General features: G+C 37.9%; 1 protein-coding gene and 1 non-coding gene across 7 annotated transcripts in view; one reads left to right on the top strand and one right to left on the bottom strand.

Annotated features, from left to right (window-relative positions):
* Window positions 1-17,324, top strand: part of col7a1l (collagen type VII alpha 1-like) — a 75,058-nt gene that overhangs the window by 39,015 nt on the left and 18,719 nt on the right. For 2 of the 6 annotated variants that reach the window (XM_085251253.1, XM_085251249.1), the window contains exons 60-93: window positions 2-46; window positions 173-208; window positions 293-319; window positions 406-477; window positions 630-692; window positions 937-954; window positions 1,045-1,080; window positions 1,165-1,203; window positions 1,298-1,333; window positions 1,418-1,552; window positions 1,664-1,762; window positions 2,948-3,127; window positions 3,450-3,557; window positions 5,786-5,830; window positions 6,207-6,278; window positions 6,670-6,726; window positions 6,821-6,865; window positions 6,959-7,045; window positions 7,983-8,036; window positions 8,159-8,194; window positions 11,171-11,242; window positions 11,328-11,381; window positions 11,475-11,513; window positions 11,602-12,132; window positions 12,255-12,290; window positions 13,007-13,033; window positions 13,119-13,178; window positions 14,865-14,990; window positions 15,231-15,302; window positions 15,477-15,512; window positions 15,661-15,720; window positions 15,868-15,912; window positions 16,015-16,050; window positions 17,123-17,158. In XM_085251253.1, the coding sequence (XP_085107379.1) occupies window positions 2-46; window positions 173-208; window positions 293-319; window positions 406-477; window positions 630-692; window positions 937-954; window positions 1,045-1,080; window positions 1,165-1,203; window positions 1,298-1,333; window positions 1,418-1,552; window positions 1,664-1,762; window positions 2,948-3,127; window positions 3,450-3,557; window positions 5,786-5,830; window positions 6,207-6,278; window positions 6,670-6,726; window positions 6,821-6,865; window positions 6,959-7,045; window positions 7,983-8,036; window positions 8,159-8,194; window positions 11,171-11,242; window positions 11,328-11,381; window positions 11,475-11,513; window positions 11,602-12,132; window positions 12,255-12,290; window positions 13,007-13,033; window positions 13,119-13,178; window positions 14,865-14,990; window positions 15,231-15,302; window positions 15,477-15,512; window positions 15,661-15,720; window positions 15,868-15,912; window positions 16,015-16,050; window positions 17,123-17,158 (2,520 nt within the window). The remainder of the gene's footprint in view (window position 1; window positions 47-172; window positions 209-292; window positions 320-405; window positions 478-629; window positions 693-936; window positions 955-1,044; window positions 1,081-1,164; window positions 1,204-1,297; window positions 1,334-1,417; window positions 1,553-1,663; window positions 1,763-2,947; window positions 3,128-3,449; window positions 3,558-5,785; window positions 5,831-6,206; window positions 6,279-6,669; window positions 6,727-6,820; window positions 6,866-6,958; window positions 7,046-7,982; window positions 8,037-8,158; window positions 8,195-11,170; window positions 11,243-11,327; window positions 11,382-11,474; window positions 11,514-11,601; window positions 12,133-12,254; window positions 12,291-13,006; window positions 13,034-13,118; window positions 13,179-14,864; window positions 14,991-15,230; window positions 15,303-15,476; window positions 15,513-15,660; window positions 15,721-15,867; window positions 15,913-16,014; window positions 16,051-17,122; window positions 17,159-17,324) is intronic. The other 4 variants (XM_085251251.1, XM_085251250.1, XM_085251252.1 and 1 more) reach the window with 4 other exon arrangements.
* On the bottom strand, window positions 10,475-10,546 carry trnac-gca (transfer RNA cysteine (anticodon GCA)). The gene has a single exon. It is a non-coding gene; the product is annotated as a tRNA-Cys (tRNA).

Here is a 17,324-nt window from a genome sequence, read left to right as displayed (position 1 = left end):
GGGGAGACCTGGCATTGATGGGAAGAGGGGCCTGCCAGGAAAAGATGTGAGAAACATTTGACAATTATACCACTTTGCTATTAGATATCACCTGGATTACTGTTTTATCCAATTTGCACATTTGTTTGCCGTTTTCTAGCTCTTTTTAGATGAAATTACTTTTTTTTCACAGGGAGAAAGAGGACTCAAAGGAGATGACGGCAAGAAGGTTCTTAGATTTGCTGCAGCAATCAAAACATTTATGAAGCTTTTATTCTCCATTTACTTGTGTTAACTTCACTCTTCATTCCAGGGGGACAAGGGAGATGCGGGTGCTGATGTAAGTGTATTCACATTTATGAAGGAAAACACAACTTAGTGATGAAGTTGAGGCTGTAACTGGATGATGCTGTTTGTTTCCTGCAGGGTAAAGATGGTAGTAAGGGTGAACCAGGGCTTCCAGGTTTGCCTGGGAGGCAGGTGCTTGTCACTCCTGAGGTAAACATGATGCAAAATGACTTCATTTTTGGTGACTTGTTTATGACTACACCTGTAATCACCATTGGTTTGACAAATTCCTCATTTATGCTGGGTGTTGATTCAGAAAAACATCACACAGTTTGACTTAATATCCATTTATCCCTTCTCAGGGTGCTACCATTGATGAAATCCGACAAGCATTCCCAATGCCAATGGGTCCTCCAGGACCTACTGTGAGTTTGATGCTTGTGCACATGTTTCTGCATATGTATAGCTTTCTTAAAAAATGGCACATCATCTCTGCTGTTGCATGGCATAATTCACTTGTCGCCTGCATGAAATCTAAGTCATCATGCAGTGATGACTACAGTGCTTATTTTTATTGTGGGCTACAATGAGAACAGATATGGTGAGCTTGATGTCATGCATTGTAGATGCATGTTCAAATGTCCTGCTCCTCTGTTTCTGTGTGTTTAGGGTTCTCCAGGATTGAAGGTAAGGTGGTAATGGTGCTTATATTGAGGCTGAGTTCTTAAAAAAACCCCTGAAATATAGCCTTGGTTGCTGATTTGTCTTGTTTTGCAGGGTGATAAAGGAGAAAAAGGCCTGAAAGGAGAAAAGGTAATGCTCATTTGACTTATACATCAGAAACATGGGAATGGAAATTACATTATGCTGACTGCATTTATTTTCATGTTTCTGCAGGGTGACGCTGGAGCTCCAGGAAAATCTCTTGAGATGAAGGTTGAATAAAGGATATAATAATTTCTTCTGTGGCATACATGTTCTCATTTTACATTATTAAGTATCTGAACAACGTATTTTCACTCGACTTTAGGACATTGAGACAATGTTTGAAGCCTACGGTATAAAGGTGAGCTCTTTGCACCACATTGTATAAATATGCAATAGTGTAATAAAATAAGAGTTCAGCTGTCTAAATAAAAGCTTTTTTCAGCTTCCTTTGCTGAAGGCTTTGATTGACAGGTTGCTGCAGGATGGCATAGAGGAGCTGCTTCATGTGCTCAGCAACTCCAAGAAAACAAAAGAAAACACAGAAAGGCACAACTCCAACGTCATCACTGACTACAAAGTACGTAGACTATTTTTAGACTGTATACTGTATGTTTACATTTCTTGTTTCCAATACCTCAAACTTTTCAAAACGACTACTACTGCTATTCATTTTATATTTTCTCGATAGAGTTCGGAGAAATTTGACATCACCAGCAGACCTTTGTCAAAAGCGGACACTTTTGAGGACACTGATGTAGACGGCCAGCCTCCTGAATCTTTCTTTGTTGTACGTAACCTCAGCCTAATCTAAAGAGAATGCTTGGGAACAATAATGAATCTATTAACCTACCACATATTTTAGTGGGTACACCTGTTCGACTTCTCATTAACGCAAATATCTAATCAGCCAATCGTATGGCAACGAAACACTGCATGTTCAAGATGATCTACTGAATTCAACATGAGCTTGATTTTGAATGTGTTATGGCTGTTGATGCCAGACGGGCTGGTCTGAGTATTTCAGAAACTGATAATCTGCTGGGAATTTCCTACACAACCATCGACTTACAGAGAAGGGTAAAAAAAAAGGGAAAATATCTAGCGAGCAGCACTTCTGTGAATGAAAAATGGCTTGTCGATGCCAGAGATCCAAGGAGAATGGTCACGCTTTGAGTTGATAGGAAGGCAACAGTAACCCAAATAACCACTTGTTTCAACCAAAGTATGCAGACTAGCATCTCTGAATGCACATCGAAACAGGTACCACTCCTGTCAGCTAAATATAGGAAACTGTAGGCTACAATTCTCATGGACTCACCACAATTGGAGAAGTGGAGGTTTGAAAAACACTGCCTGAGTCTTTCCTGTGATGTTTCTACTTTGACATTCGGATGATAGGGTCAAAATTTGATGTAAACTGCGTAAAAGCATGGATCCATCCTGTAATCCTGTAATGGTGTGGGGAATATCTTGTAGGCACACTTTAAGGCCCTTAGTACCAACTCAGCATTGTTTAAATGCACAGCCCAACTCAACATTGCTGCTGACCCTTTATGACCATAATGTACCCATCTTCTGATGGCTGATTCAAGAAAGATAACACATCATGCAACAAAGCTCAAATCATCTCACTGTAGCCTACAAATTTGCAGTAATTATGTGTTGTTATCATGTCAGTGTGGTCCAAAATCTCTGAGAACTGTTTGCAGCAGCTTGGCGAGTCCATGCTTCATCGAACAATGTACAGCTCATGTTCTGAATATTTATTGTTCTACTAACAGTCCTTGATATTTATTGTTTAAGGTTCTGTGTAATCTTGAGTTTTTCAGCCGTCTCATACCTTTGTGCATTTTATTTGAGCTTGTGTGGCTTTAAATGTTTTCACCATGATCCTGGAGAAATGAAACTGTGTTTGATATAGTTTATCACCAGTTGTCACTAATATGTATTTTTTTTACTTCTCTCACTGAAGGACCCTTTAAATGAAACTGCAGAGGATCCAACTTTATGGACCGTCAACACGCTGAATGGAGAACTGGAGCATGACACGATTGAGACCAATTTAAAGGAGACAGTAGACAGTACTGGAACTTCCTTTAAAGTTAATCTGACTGTAGTCAATTCTACTTCCAATTATACAATGACCAATGAGGTAAGGCTGTCACATTTCATATTTAGGCACTTTTAGATGGAAGAAAGACAGAGTGTAAACTTTCAGTGCCATTTTTCTTTTTTATATTTTCTATTATTCCCTTTATTTAAAGAAATAAAATGCAAATAAACTTCATAATAATTCCTAAAAAAGTCATAAAAGTAATTAATATATATCTAACATTCACATAATATTTCATAAAATGCTTTGTAAACTCTAATGATGTACATGTCATACTTTAAAAATCTAAACAATCCTACATTACAAAATATTGGTGTTATTTATATTCGGATTGCATTTAAAGTTAAAATTTGTCTGTAAGATGTTTTCAGGGTTACCTCAATCTGTAATGGAGACTGTTCTCCTCACTCAGGAGGACTCACTGAAGAAGAATTCAGGACAAAAGAAGAAGAACAGGGAACGTGGGAAAGTAAAGCTACCATAACTGTCTTATTGAGGGTTGGGTTTTAGATAGAGGATGGAAAATGGGATACTTCTCCATCAGTTTACAATGAATGCATATTACCAAAGGACCATACAGGTGTTTGATGTTTTAGCTTATCTCTTCTACTTAGCATACACATCAGCTTTTACTAAATGGATGCTTCTGTTTTGATGTTTATGCTAATTTTAAGTGATTTGGACTCTCAGTTGTGATATTACTGCACAGTAATGTAGATTTGGGAAAGTGCACTTGTAGCACCAGTGAAACAGGGAATCTAAATATGGAAAATTCTTTAACGTTTACATTTTATTGAGAATGATGTGAGTTTTATTCTTTAATTTTAAGGGCTGCTCTAAGTTATGGTAACAAAGTTAAAGGCATGAAAGAAGTTAATATGAGTCACGTCTAGGGTGCCACAAAAATACCTGAAAGCTGATATTTGTGTCTCTGTTATCAACTGATAATGTGTTCTTTAAATATGCATTGATTATAGTTTGAAGAATCCCTTAAAATATATTTGTCACTAGTGGTTAGTATACACTGCCCAGCCAAAATAAAGTTGCAAAGTCTAATATTTTGTTGGATCCACGTTTAACTTTGATGACAGCATTGCCAAGATATTGTTTCGATAAGCTTATGCAGCGTTATGTGTTGTCGTTCAGCGTTGCATTAATTTTTCTCTAAGATCTTGGATTCAGTCTTCCCCAGCACATCCCAGAAATTCTCAGTGGGGTTAAGTTCTTGACTCTGTGGTGGTCAGTTCATGTGTAAAATAATGTCTCATGTGCCCTGAGCCGCTCTTTAACAATCTGAGCCCGATGATTCCTGACACTGATATCTTAGAGCAGCGGTTCCCAATCGTTTTTGTACCATCGACCAGTTTAACACTGGACAATTTTTCAGTCACTGTATATTATACCAAGCGAATGTGGAGGGTGTGAATCTCGCGATGAACCTCTTAATTTAAGTATGATTCTTAATCTCTTTCTTTCTTTTGTTTGGCATTCTGAGATCCCTCTGGTGACTCATCTTTGGCTCTTTCTTCCTGTTCAAAGAAGTTCTCCAGTGACATTTGTTTTTGGGTCACTGGGTTTTCAGACTTTGTGATGCATGGAAAAAGATTTAAGTGCAAGAGTAAGGTTTGGGTGAAAGTGTCATTTTTTGGAAAAATAAAATACCCGAAACTCTATCTATCCATCCATCCATCCATCCATTCATTCTCTGCCGCTTATAACTTTCAGGGTCACGAAGGGGGGGAGGAAGCCAGAGTACTGGAGAGAACAAATGTATTCTTTCTTTGGAGCCCAGTGCAAAATAGTCCTCGGCCTGGTGATCTGGACCTCAGTTTTGGAATATCCCTGGGATAAGTTCATTCTTTCGGCACATAATGGTGGTCAACCATGATCTGACCAAGTGAAGCAACCCAAGGTCAAAAGGAAATGTTCTTACTTTGACTATGATTTGATTTCACCAATCGATCTCCAATTCTCTCACTGATCGCATTACGTCCTCGAAGATGATGGCACACCACTATCCTTTTAATAATGTGTTAGTTAAGTTATTTTTAAAAGTTTCACCTGTCTCCTTAGTTGTTTTCTTTCTCGACGCAGGTCTTTTCCCCGACTGTGGGAAATCATCACGTCTTCTGCTTTGACAAGCTACTCACTGCATCAGTTAGGGTTAAATAAACTCTTGCCATTCATCATATGAGCCTTAGTTTAATCCATGTTTTGCGGGGGATGCAGTGTATATGTGTCTATATATATTTAAATCACATGCGTAGTGTATCATATTTTAAAATGCCAGATCTAGCAAATATGATTCAAATTAAAACTCATATTTGCAAATTACTATTTCATTAAATTTTATAAAAATTGTCACAAGGTTAAAAAAAACACAAATTTTGAGTTTTCTAGTAATTATCTCATGGTTCAGTCTTTAAAGGGATATACACATAAATCGGATGGGCTGAAATATGTAAACATCAGGTATGGTCCTATAAATACCATAAACAGCTCTAAACTGTTTGGTAAAACTAGATTTCATGTTTTTTAATCATCCTAATTTAACGGGATTTTTATTCATTTTTGATAAACATTAATTACTCATTTCCCTAAACTTATCAGCTGCAGTTTAGAACTTGATCATCAACAACTTCTGAAATATGGGAAACCTTCATCTTTTCTCTCTCTGATTGTGAACTTCTCAACCAGGGCAAAGGAAATAAAGGACGACATAGGAGGCAGAGACAACGCTTGGTAAATGTCCTTGAACAACAGATCAGAATAAACCCAGAAACGTTACTTCACTTCAGCCCCAACTAAATTAAAATGTCTAACCTTGCAAAATACAAACATAACTTTATAAAAAAAAGATTTAATGAAACATAATCCTAAATTAAAAGATTGTGAATATAAACACACTGAATGAACCACGTTTTGCACCCACAATATGCCTCATTTAACTAAAAGCATGCATTGATCCTGATGTCCATCTGCTTCTCACTGTAATATTAACAGATTACATTTGCTTGCTCGTTGATGTGTTCCAGTTATTCCAGTTATTCACACGTGATAAATAATGCTGTGCCACAATTCCTTCCTGTTATAATTGCTATTTCCTTTTTATCCTAAGACAAGTGGAGAGGCCAGGCAAGACGAAGAAGACGAGTTTTATAACGGCGAGGATTACAGTTATGAATACGAGGTAGGCAGCTGCAATAATAAATCAGTAATTGATGCACCGTTGGAAGCTTAATTTTAATGTGATGCTGATGATGTGGGGTTGTTCCTCATTTAGAGAATTGTGAGCGCCTTCTTGTTAACAGCCCTGCCAAACTCATCATCCAGTCACCTGCATTTTTTTTTTTTTTTTTCTTTTTTTCTTCGTAGCAGTATCTCTGGAGACTGAATTATATCTGCGCCCACACAAATGCTGCAGAGATCTGATTAATGACACACCCACTACCTAATCTTAATTATTACGAATAAATTAGTTTGTCATTACAGCCCACTTCATCCGCTCTCCACATCATCTACCGTGGGCTTGAGTGTTTAAAAGTTATGACGAGATTTTTTATTTTATTTTTTCAAAATAGGAAGAACTCACCACAATTGACCCCTTAATCCCTCGGGACTTCGGGGAAAACAGACAGGTAAATATTCTCTCATCTGTTTCAGCTGGACTGGGTACAAATGTTATGATTCATTTTTAATGTGACATGTGTTCAATTTCTTTAACATGCGCAGCTTGAAGTCCAAACAGATGAATTTCCCCATCCAGTGGATGATAAGGTGATCATTTGTAGCCCAATAGCTAACTAAAAGTAATAAACATTTCTGTTTTACCTGAACAATAATACATTTGTGTTGCTTTTGATTTGTAAGGAACAATTGCCCACACCCAGTCCTGCCCAGGTCGAGACCTTAAGTCAACCTATAACAGTCTTCTCAGACAGAGAAACGGATGCACAGGTGAAACAAATGTTGTGCTATCTTTGGTATTTATCTTTTGATCATTTTTATTCATTCAAGCACAAAACAAGTCAGGGACCTCTGCCAGGTTCCACTAAGAGTGAAATTACAGAGGGAAGTGTTTTAATTGTATGGACACGCAGTTCTTTATTATAAAGCAGAAAGAGAAGAAATCACCCACTGAGTGCCAACATAAAGTCAGTGCACAGCTACCTGCTGTGCTTCACCTTGCACATTCTTCACCATTTCTCCAGCTTTGCACCTACTATATGGGAGAAAGAAGGATCAGCAGACTAGGTGTTTTTCTCCACCTAGTTGGTGTCGCTACCCTCAACCATCCTGCCCCACCTCTCCCTCCTACAACTGATCCAACATACCAAACCCTCCCACCACACTGTCATTATCCACATATGTCGTATGATAATGAAAAAAGCCTAAAGTCCAGATAACTGGTGCTCACATGACATAAGAATGCCCTGGACAAACAATAAACCCAGGTAGTTCAGTCAGTATAGGCAAAATAGCCTGAGCCGCATGTTGCATGGACATTTTAGGGATGACTGAGGCTCTTCTGGTAAAAGGGTTTGTGTTCAGCTCCTCTGCAGTTTGCATATTAAAGTGTTGTTATATTCTGAGTGTACTCTGGATGTGTGATAGTGTGAAAAAAGTCCCAATTTTTAGCATTGAGTTTAACAGTAGCTATCCAATCTTCTTTCAATAAACAGAAACTGACATCACAGAGCAACTTTCAGTACTTTTACCTATAATAAAACAAAACATTGAAACCTGCTAGCTTCATATTTTAATGGCAGATACTGTAGGTGCAAGCTTTCAGAGTAATGACAAAAAAACTCACTTTTTTAAAAAACGTTGTAAAATTTACCAATATGCTGGGGGGTTTGCATTCAGACTTGTGTACTTATTTGTCCCCTCCTAGGTTATCTTGCCAACCACAGAGTCACCCTCTCGACCCTCTGATGATATAGAGAAGGTATTCCTGGGCAGCTCGGTTCTCATGAGAAATATAGGGCATTGTTTACTTTTTCTTTCTTTGTATTTTGCTTGACTTTCCAAGTGACATTTTAACTTTAAAATTCTGATGTGTCTTTTCAGTCTACACCTCCTTCGGCAACAGAAGAACCAGATCAGGTGGAGTTTTCATTTTAAGTTCTACAGGCTTCCGTCTTAAAGATCTTTGCATGCCTTGGACTGAAAAACTTTATTTGCACTTATGCACAAGGGTCCTGAAATTGATCTGCAAGTGCTTGAATAAAACAGCGAATGGGCTTAACTGCAGTTGTCAATAAATAAACCATAAGCAGCACTTTCATCATTTTCAAGACCCCTTTCTTTCTTCTGCTTTTGATGAAAATTTCACCAGTGCAAAATAATGCAAGTGTTTGTTTAAGGCTGATGTGAATACATGACCAAACATGACCAAAGCATGAGTGGCATACTTTTAGCATGATTTCTCTAAAGCTTGTCTGAATGCAAATGAGCAGAAAATATAGTCCAGCTGTTCATGAATGATTTACTGAGAAAAGAAATCCAGAGAGTTACTTTTAATACTTTCTCTCTCTCGTTTTTTTAAACAGGAAATCTCTTAATTCCCGAGAGACTGAGACTATAGAGTCTTAATCATTCATAAGAAAGCACTACACGGAGAGTGCGAATAAACTGTGAACCGTTTTCTCTGGTGATGAACCCTGAACAACGTCGTTTCATGAGGGGGGACTTCTTTCCGCACAGAGACAATGTCACTCACCAAAAAATACCGTATACATTACCAGAGTGTTTTTCTCTTGTTGTGGCTCATAGAAAATTAGGCACCTGAAAACTGTCCTCGTATGTAGGTTGTGTTTTTTTAAGCTTGGTCAGTGTAAAAACCAGTGTAGCTTTACTTACCTGCCAGAAACTCCTAATTTATTTATGACAAGTATTTTTCAGTAAATAAAATAGAAGTAAGCTTTCTTCAACATGACAACAATTTGCATACATACTTCAGGAAATACAGACATTTTATTTATTAAAACATGGAAATACTAAGGGTTTCTTACTTTACCATACCCTGTGAATACCATAGATAATATTTAGAATCTAGTTTTACTATAAACACATATGTAGCCAGATCAAACACTTGTTACGCTGGTGAAATTTATCTTTATAATTATATTGTCTGTGTTTAACCTCTCTGTGCATGTGTGCTTAAGTAAAAGTGACTTTCTAAACAACTCTGTGTCTTCCTCCTTTTTTCTCATCGTACAGTACTCCACAAAAGTCTTGAGCCACCCCTGATTTCTTTATATTTTGCTTCCAAGGAGCCAGACTTTCTTCTCATATTTAAAAGTCCTCTTGAGCAATAGTTCTCATGGCTTTCTGAAGTTTCTTGTGAAGGTTTTCTTTGGACATTGACTGCTTTTTCACTCATTTTTAGTGTAGTCTTGTACCTTAATATGCATTTTTGTTTGTTAAGCTACTTCACGCTGAACTGTTAATTATCCAAGCATAAAATAGCACCGAACTCAAGAGGTGAGCCAGCGTTGTATCTTGAATTTGACAAAATTTGAATATACATAAAATGATAATTCCCGAAGATGTTTTAGTTAAAAACCTGCATATCTTTGCAGTGCAGGGTGTTCTGAAAGAATCTGAGAAACCAGACAAGAAACACACACACACACACACACAAACTATGCAGTAGATGTCTGTATCTGAAAGTCGTGTCCTTAAGAATCAGGAAAAATCCAGCAAAGACACCTGGTCGTTCAGTTGATCCATCTGTTGAACTTAGAACTTTTTATTGTCATTGTACAGTTGCTTGCACAATGAAATTATGTAACAAGACCACAAGGTGTCAAAGTAAAAGACAATATGCAGATATATAAGACAAACTACAGGAACACTATCCATCCATCTGCTTATCCTTTTTTCAGGGTCGCGGGAGCCTATCCCAGCTGTCTTAGGGCACCCTGGACAGGTCGCCACACTGTCACAGAGCTAACGTATAGAAACAGACAACCATTTGCCCTCACATTCACACCAATGGGAATTTAGAGTTTTCAATTAACCTAATCCCACGTCTTTGGACTGTGGGAGGAAGCCAGAGGATCGGGGGAGAACTTGCAAACTCTACACAGAAAGACTGCAGACCGATGGAGAAATTGAATTCAGGACCTTCTTGCTGTGAGGCCACGGTGCTAACCACTGTGCTGCCCTACTATGTACACTAGAGTGCAATAAATAATAAGTAAGGGTGGAAGGGCTATGGAAATTGCAGATCTGCCAAAATATTGCACAAGGGGAAAAAAAGACACATTAACATAATAAATACAGAAAAGCAGCAACAGAATGCTAGTATGATTAAAGAATTGGTTCCGTGGAAGTAAATAAGTAGTTCAGAATAACAAAGAAAGCAGTGAGTATATCTGAAGGGGGCACCCAGATTTGAACTGGGGACCTCTTGATCTGCAGTCAAATGCTCTACCACTGAGCTATACCCCCACCGATACCTGAAGCCTCATCAGAAAGAAGCCATTCTTAAGGGAGGATGGCAAAGAACTGGACTGAAAACCAGTGACAACAGGTCTGATTAAGAGATGAAACAAACTTTAGAATTTTTGGTAAGTAATCATCATTATCTGTGGAGGAGGTCAGGAAAGCAGTACAACAGTGAATATCTACAGCCATCTGTAAAACATGGTGGAGGCTCTGTCATGGTTTAGGGTTGCATTTCAGCCACTGGTGACCTTGTCCGATTTTGATCCACTATGCAATAACATCAGAAGGAAAGTTTCTGATTGGCAAACAGTCATGATTGTCCTTCCCAGAGCCCAGACCTGTTGAAGACAGTAAATATTCAAAGAAGAGCTTTGAATGCTCTTCCAGAAGCCTGGACAATTTCTGGCTGTGTTAAAAAATAAAGATGATAATAGCAAATGGACTTTCACCCTTTTAAGAATTGTACAAACTGAAAACACAATGTCAGATGCTGTGTTTTTGTGTATGCCTGCACATGTTTGTTTCCCATTTTCCTCAAACAATATAAAGAAATTAGAGGTGGCTCAGCACTTACAAAGTATATAAACATCAATCATCATAAATGATTTGCTAAATTTGCTTATGAAGGCTCTGTGGGAGATGGAAGTGCCTCAACCTGAAATCAGGGTGAAAAGAGGAACATTTTGGCCTGACTCCATGGTAGGCATCACCTGTTTTTGTAGAAGACTAATGAATGATTTTTTTTTTTTTTTTTAAATCATGAAGTAAAATCTGTATGTTTCAGGCGTTCATGCCAGGTGCACCAGGAGGACGAAATCGGTTTAAGAAGGCACAGCAAGTACTAATTTTCATCTGATAGTTCCATGTTTTAAAAAATTTAAATCAATTTGCATCTAAAAAAAGTGTTGCTTTGTACTCATTTAAATTACAGCACATCTCCTCTGGAGCTCAGGGTTACAAAATCTGGAGCGTAAGTCTGTTTTCAACAGTAGAGGTCAAGTGTTTATCCAAATCCAGATGGATAGATGACTTACAAATACGCTGATTTGTGTTTTTAGAAGGATGAAAAAGAAAATCCAGGCCTTCAGACACACAGCCGGAGTGAGAGACAAGAAGCACGAGAGAGATGGAGATACATCGATACAGAGACAGAGGTTCCCACAGAAACAATAGGTGGAGGAGAGGAAGAGACAAAAGCGGAAGTGGAAGATTGGGGAATGGAAAAAGAGAAAGAGTTAATGCCTGATTTAAAACCAGTCCCTGATCCAGTCTATGAGGAGGAGGAGAGAAGTGGAGACAATGACTGGGAGACAGAGGAAGGTGTAGATCAAGAGAAGGAAGAAGAGAAGGAGGACTTGGAGATGGAGAGAGAGAGGGATAGGCTGGAGATGGAGAGAGAAAGACAGGAACTGGAGAAAGAGAGGGAGGCCGAGCAGGAGAGGGAAAAAATGGAAAGCGAAAGAGAACTGGAGCGGCAGAGGGAGGAATGGGAGAGGATGAGGGAGGAGATAGAGAGGAGGAGAGAGGGAAATTACGATGAAGAAGCTGGACTGCCGTACCCATATCCCCCGGGGTATTATTTACTGAAGGTAAGGGCAAAAGAGTAAAATGTAAACATGTTACACTTTTCTTGAAATGTTCGATGACTGTTTTACAAATGAGCTGTTTATAGACATGATGATGATCACTGACTGTCTTTTTTGTGCAACAGGGACAGCCAGGTGAAAATGGAAAACCAGGACAAAAGGTGACAAGATTTTGAATGTTATGATAAAACTTTATTGAAAAGATTAAAAAGGGGATAAAGCCATCAAAATTTGCAACAGGTGGCTCAAGCCTTGCAAGAAAAAAAATAGTATTATTTAGCTGTTAAGAGTCATTGATCCATCACGTTTGCCGCAGTTGCTAGCTAGTTTATGCCTCTAAAATTTGTTAGCTGTGTGTGACTGATATTCTTCCATCCTAGTGATAAATATTGCCCAACATCAACCTTGAACCAACCCTTTGAAATAAAAGATATCTATGCTGAAATGACCGAGTCGCTGATACTTTCCCACTGATTTCAAGCATTATTTTTATTATCATCTTAAGATCACAAAGCAAGAATGACACATGTCCCCACATGAAATGTTCCACCAGTTCATAAAAATATCATGGATGCTCCCCCTCCTCCCAACACTGCATCTGTAAATGACATCAGAGCTCAGGGAGAGCTTCCCTCCCGTCTCGCCTGTCACTGAATCTGGTTGAGTCCAGGGCTTTGATGTCCATCCTGCTCTATTTCTGTATGACTTTGAGACAGTAGATTAAAGTAGACATTAATAATTCCCCTTGTTAAACATGCTGACAAATCCTGTTTTTTTTTTTTATTTCAAATTCCTCCGAGTTAGTTTATTTTGGCACATGAAAAGGATGTGTCACGGTGCACTCCGTTATTGTAACTCATTTCTATGCACTCTTCAGGGCGAAATTGGTGAAAAGGGACAGAAGGTAAATATATAAAGATTTAACTTTGCTTTTTAAATTTTAATGATGGTGACTGCGCAGATGTGTTCATCTGTTTTGTTATTTTTAGGGGGAGCCGGGCATCGGTCACAGAGGGCCAGAGGGTCAGGCTGGTCCTCCTGGACAGAAGGTAAAATTTCTATTTCTCTGCTCATCCCTTATGGGGACTTTAAAGACTGATTTTAATGTTATTAGACTGACTGTCAGAACTGTTTCAAGTGTGCTAACGTAATAAATAACATAAGTGTTTAATCAACTAGCCTTTTAACCTTTTAATATCATAAACTGCATTAGCTGATAGCTGTCATCCAGATATGGGGGGGGGGGGGGGGGGTTACTGATGGTTACTGGTCTGTACACCAGTTGAACTAAAAATCTTAATACATTTATTTGACCACCTGTCATAAAAACATAAAAATACTAATCTTTTAGAAATTTATTTAAAAAATGTTATTACATTATTAGATTATTATATCGTTATTTATTTTTTAAACATAACTTAAAAAACTAATATTTTATATGGCCTCCATTAGTCTTGATAACAGCTTGCATTCTTGATGCCATTGTTTTTATGTACTTGTCCCTTTTTTCGTTGAGTTCCAAATAGTTTCCAGGTGTTAATACGGACTTTGAATGTCTTTGTCTTTGAATCTGCTAGATTATGTCTCGTCTTATGTGTCTAAGAGACCACATCTAGCATCATGAAGTACTTTAATGTGGACTCATTCCCTTTCAGTGAGCATTTTACCAGTTTAAACTGAAGTAAAGAATTTCAAAATGAATTGTTTTAATGAATGAAATGAAATGTTTTAATATCCAAATTTGAGCCGGCATGCTGGACATTCAAGCACTAAATGATTTTTCTGTTTAGAAATGGTAAATGGCCTGCATTTGTATAGCGCTTTACTCAGTCCTTAAGGACCCCAAAGCGCTTCACACTACATTCAGTCATTCACCCATTCACACACACATTCACACACTGGTGATGGCAAGCTACACTGTAACTACAGCTGCCCTGGGGCGCACTGACAGAGGCGAGGCTGCCAGACACTGGCGCCACCGGGCCCTCTGACCACCACCAGTAGGCAAACATGGGGTCAGTATCTTGCCCAAGGATATTTGGCATGCAGCCAGGAGGCAGCCTGGGATCGAACCACCGACCTTCTGATTAGTGCAACTAATGAACTGCAATTTGTCATCTTAATCAGAAAAATAATGATGTTCTTTACTATTTTTCATGTTTTTTTGTAAAACAGTACATTTGAAAATTGGACAACAACAATAATTATATTTTAGCATTCAAAATATCATTTTGATTAAAGAGTTTGTGAATAATGGTGGATTAAGCATTACAAAAACATAACAAGTGGATTTAGTAATTGCCAATAGTTTTAATTTAGGTTAGCATAGACCTTATAATGGTGGGCTGTGAAATACATTTAAGAGCTCTCTCTCCATATATATATATATATATATATATATATATATACATATACACACACACACACATGTCCTAGTAAATTAATTAGCCCCCACAGACTTCCATAGCATTCACTTTGAATGACTTCAATTCACATCACACTTTTAATTTGGAGCATTTAATTGACTCAGTGACTCATTCAAAATTATGTTTGAGCTTTTAATTTGATAAAGGCAAGAAGGACCTTACTTCAAAGCAATTATTCAAAAGTAATAGAAAAGCTGAATAACAACATTACAAGAGACAAGTGACCTCTGATGATGTGCTCATCTTCAAACACTGAATTTTTTCTCTTTTTTTCCTGTATCCTTATTTTCTGCCATGGTGTTGCCTCAGGGTGAGCCCGGCGAGCCAGGTCCTCCAGGTGCTCAGGGCATTCAGGGAATCCCTGGCAATCCAAGCATCCAGGGCCCCACAGGTCTTAGGGGTCTTCCAGGGGACCCAGGAGAGGCAGGTAGAGAGGTATGTCACCATACATTATCTTACAATGACCCTTAAACTCTTTTGAATGCCAATACAATATAATAAATGAAATGATCTAACAAATGAAATAATCTTCGAGAGAAGATTCATTCTCACAAAGATTCGAGAGAATCTTCGTGAGAATGAATTAATAAGAAGAGGTATAGACAGAGAAGGTTATAAGTATTACCTCACTGCTTAAATAATAATGATGAGGTATGATGTTTGTGTTGATATTAGGGCAGCCGAGGTAAAAGAGGGAAGAATGGCTCCCCAGGATCTCCTGGACCTCGAGGACCGCCAGGACCTCATGTATAGAAAACTTAACATATCATTTCTGTCTTTTAGGTTGTTTATTTCTATGCCAACCTTCTACGCTAAAAATCACTGCTTGTTACAATTTTGTTTTTCATTTTATACTTTTGTTTCTCTCTGTTTTATTGCTGGCTGAAAATGAGTCCAATTTCTTTTCGTACCACCTGATAGGGTATTCCTGGCATACCTGGAGAAAAAGGAGAAAAGGTAAGTACTAATATTATGCACAGTTGTGTAAGCCAAACTTAAAGGATGGTGTTATTGTTATTTTAACATAAATCTATTTGCCTCATACTACAATTAAGCAGTTTTTGCCACTTCAGAAATGATCATTTTCCCTTCTTCATTTTACCAGGGTGACAGTATACCAGGTGAACCTGGTGAGAGAGGCGTAGTTGGCCTCCCAGGTAAAAGGGTAAGTTCCTTTTTACATATTTGACATTTGGTGACTATGTTGTTGGTGATGTTTAGACCAGACAGGAACTGTAGTTTTTAATCTTTTTATAATAACAAAAAATCAGCGTTGCCATGTTTGCTTATGCAGGAAAATGTTTCTTTTCAGGGTGACAAGGGCTCTCCAGGTGTTAAAGGAGCTCCTGGGCCCATAGTAAGCAACTTTTCAAAACCACACAATTGAGCATGAAGTTTTATATAAAACCCTTAGTGACATAGAAAAATACACTATCTTTCACCCTTCTTATAAAAACAGGGTCTTAAAGGACTGAGTGGGAGCAAAGGTGAAAAGGTGAGCTGTTGCCATGACTGATGAATCAGTGACGTTTCTTGTTTTCATCTTTTTTAAATCAATTTTCTGAATTTTTTTTTATTAGACGTCTTAGATTACAGCTAATGAGACTTTAATATAGAAAATTACATATATTTTATATTTAAAGGACTATACCACCAAGTGCAAACTGAAAACTCTGTGTTGCACTTCATGCAAACGGCACTCAGGCTATGCTGCGTCCAGCTTACCAGGCTCTGAAATACAGTGAACTGAAATTGCTGTCGTGTTGCTTGAAGCGCCTCAAAACTATGTGACACAGTAGAGTCAAAAAATATTATTTAAGTTGATGTGCATCTTTGTTTCTTATCGGCACTAACACTGTTAACAATGTATAATTACAGCAAGAGACACACAGTGTGCATATTAGGACAATGTTTCCATTCATGCATCCATCACTGTTGACTGCAGGGAGGATAGATGGACTCAGTTTATCTGCGACATAAGCATGTTGTAATAGAACAAGATAGCGAGCATATATATTTGCATAAGTACTAGCTGCTTTTATCTGTGCAACCAAAGCAGTGAAATGAGTGACTGGATGTTTTTCTATTTACCCTGAGGATTTCTGTTAAACGAGTGCATGAAGCATGAAGCTGCTATAATTCTCAGGTGCCCGAACATCAATAAACAGCTGCTTGCGATTTATTTTTACTTGCACATGACTCACTGACATTAAGATGTGAATATTCTGCTCTATTACAGGCACATTTATGTTGCAATTGTAATTTCCCGTTTGTTTTTAAGTATCAGTGGGTACAGGCTGTGTTAAAAGTGGTGTCACTTGTTGGTCAGCCTGCATTCATATTTGTTTGTCTTCTCAGACAGTGTCGTAACTAAAGTTTTGCTGGATGATTTTATTATCTATGATGGTCATGTCAAAAACCAATAAAATCTCATCATGTTGTGCAGAACTAGCGTTCAACATATTTTATACTAGAACTACTACAATGTGCGTGCATTTTTCTTGTATTGAAATTGAAATCATCTTTTTTGAAAGTGGATTTAAAAATCAAGTTTTGTTTTCTTTTAGGGAGATCGTGGATCACCTGGAGTCAAAGGAGAAAGGGTATAATGAGTTTGTCTTGCTCTGTGGTTAAACACATTGAAAAAATGTGTGTCAAACAAGACATATGTAAGATTTACAGCTTTATACAAAGGTTAAAGTTCCAGTAATACTCATAATATAGATTTTTTCTTGTGCCTTTAAATCATAAATCATTTGTTTGCGGAAT

Source organism: Mchenga conophoros, linkage group LG17 (genome assembly GCF_057382185.1).
Source record: "Mchenga conophoros isolate Kocher_MC1m ecotype Shallow Benthic linkage group LG17, M_conophoros_male_GT1.1, whole genome shotgun sequence".
NCBI lineage: Eukaryota > Metazoa > Chordata > Actinopteri > Cichliformes > Cichlidae > Mchenga > Mchenga conophoros.
Note: the sequence above shows the minus strand (reverse complement) of the source record. Positions and strands in the feature narration are given on the sequence as shown.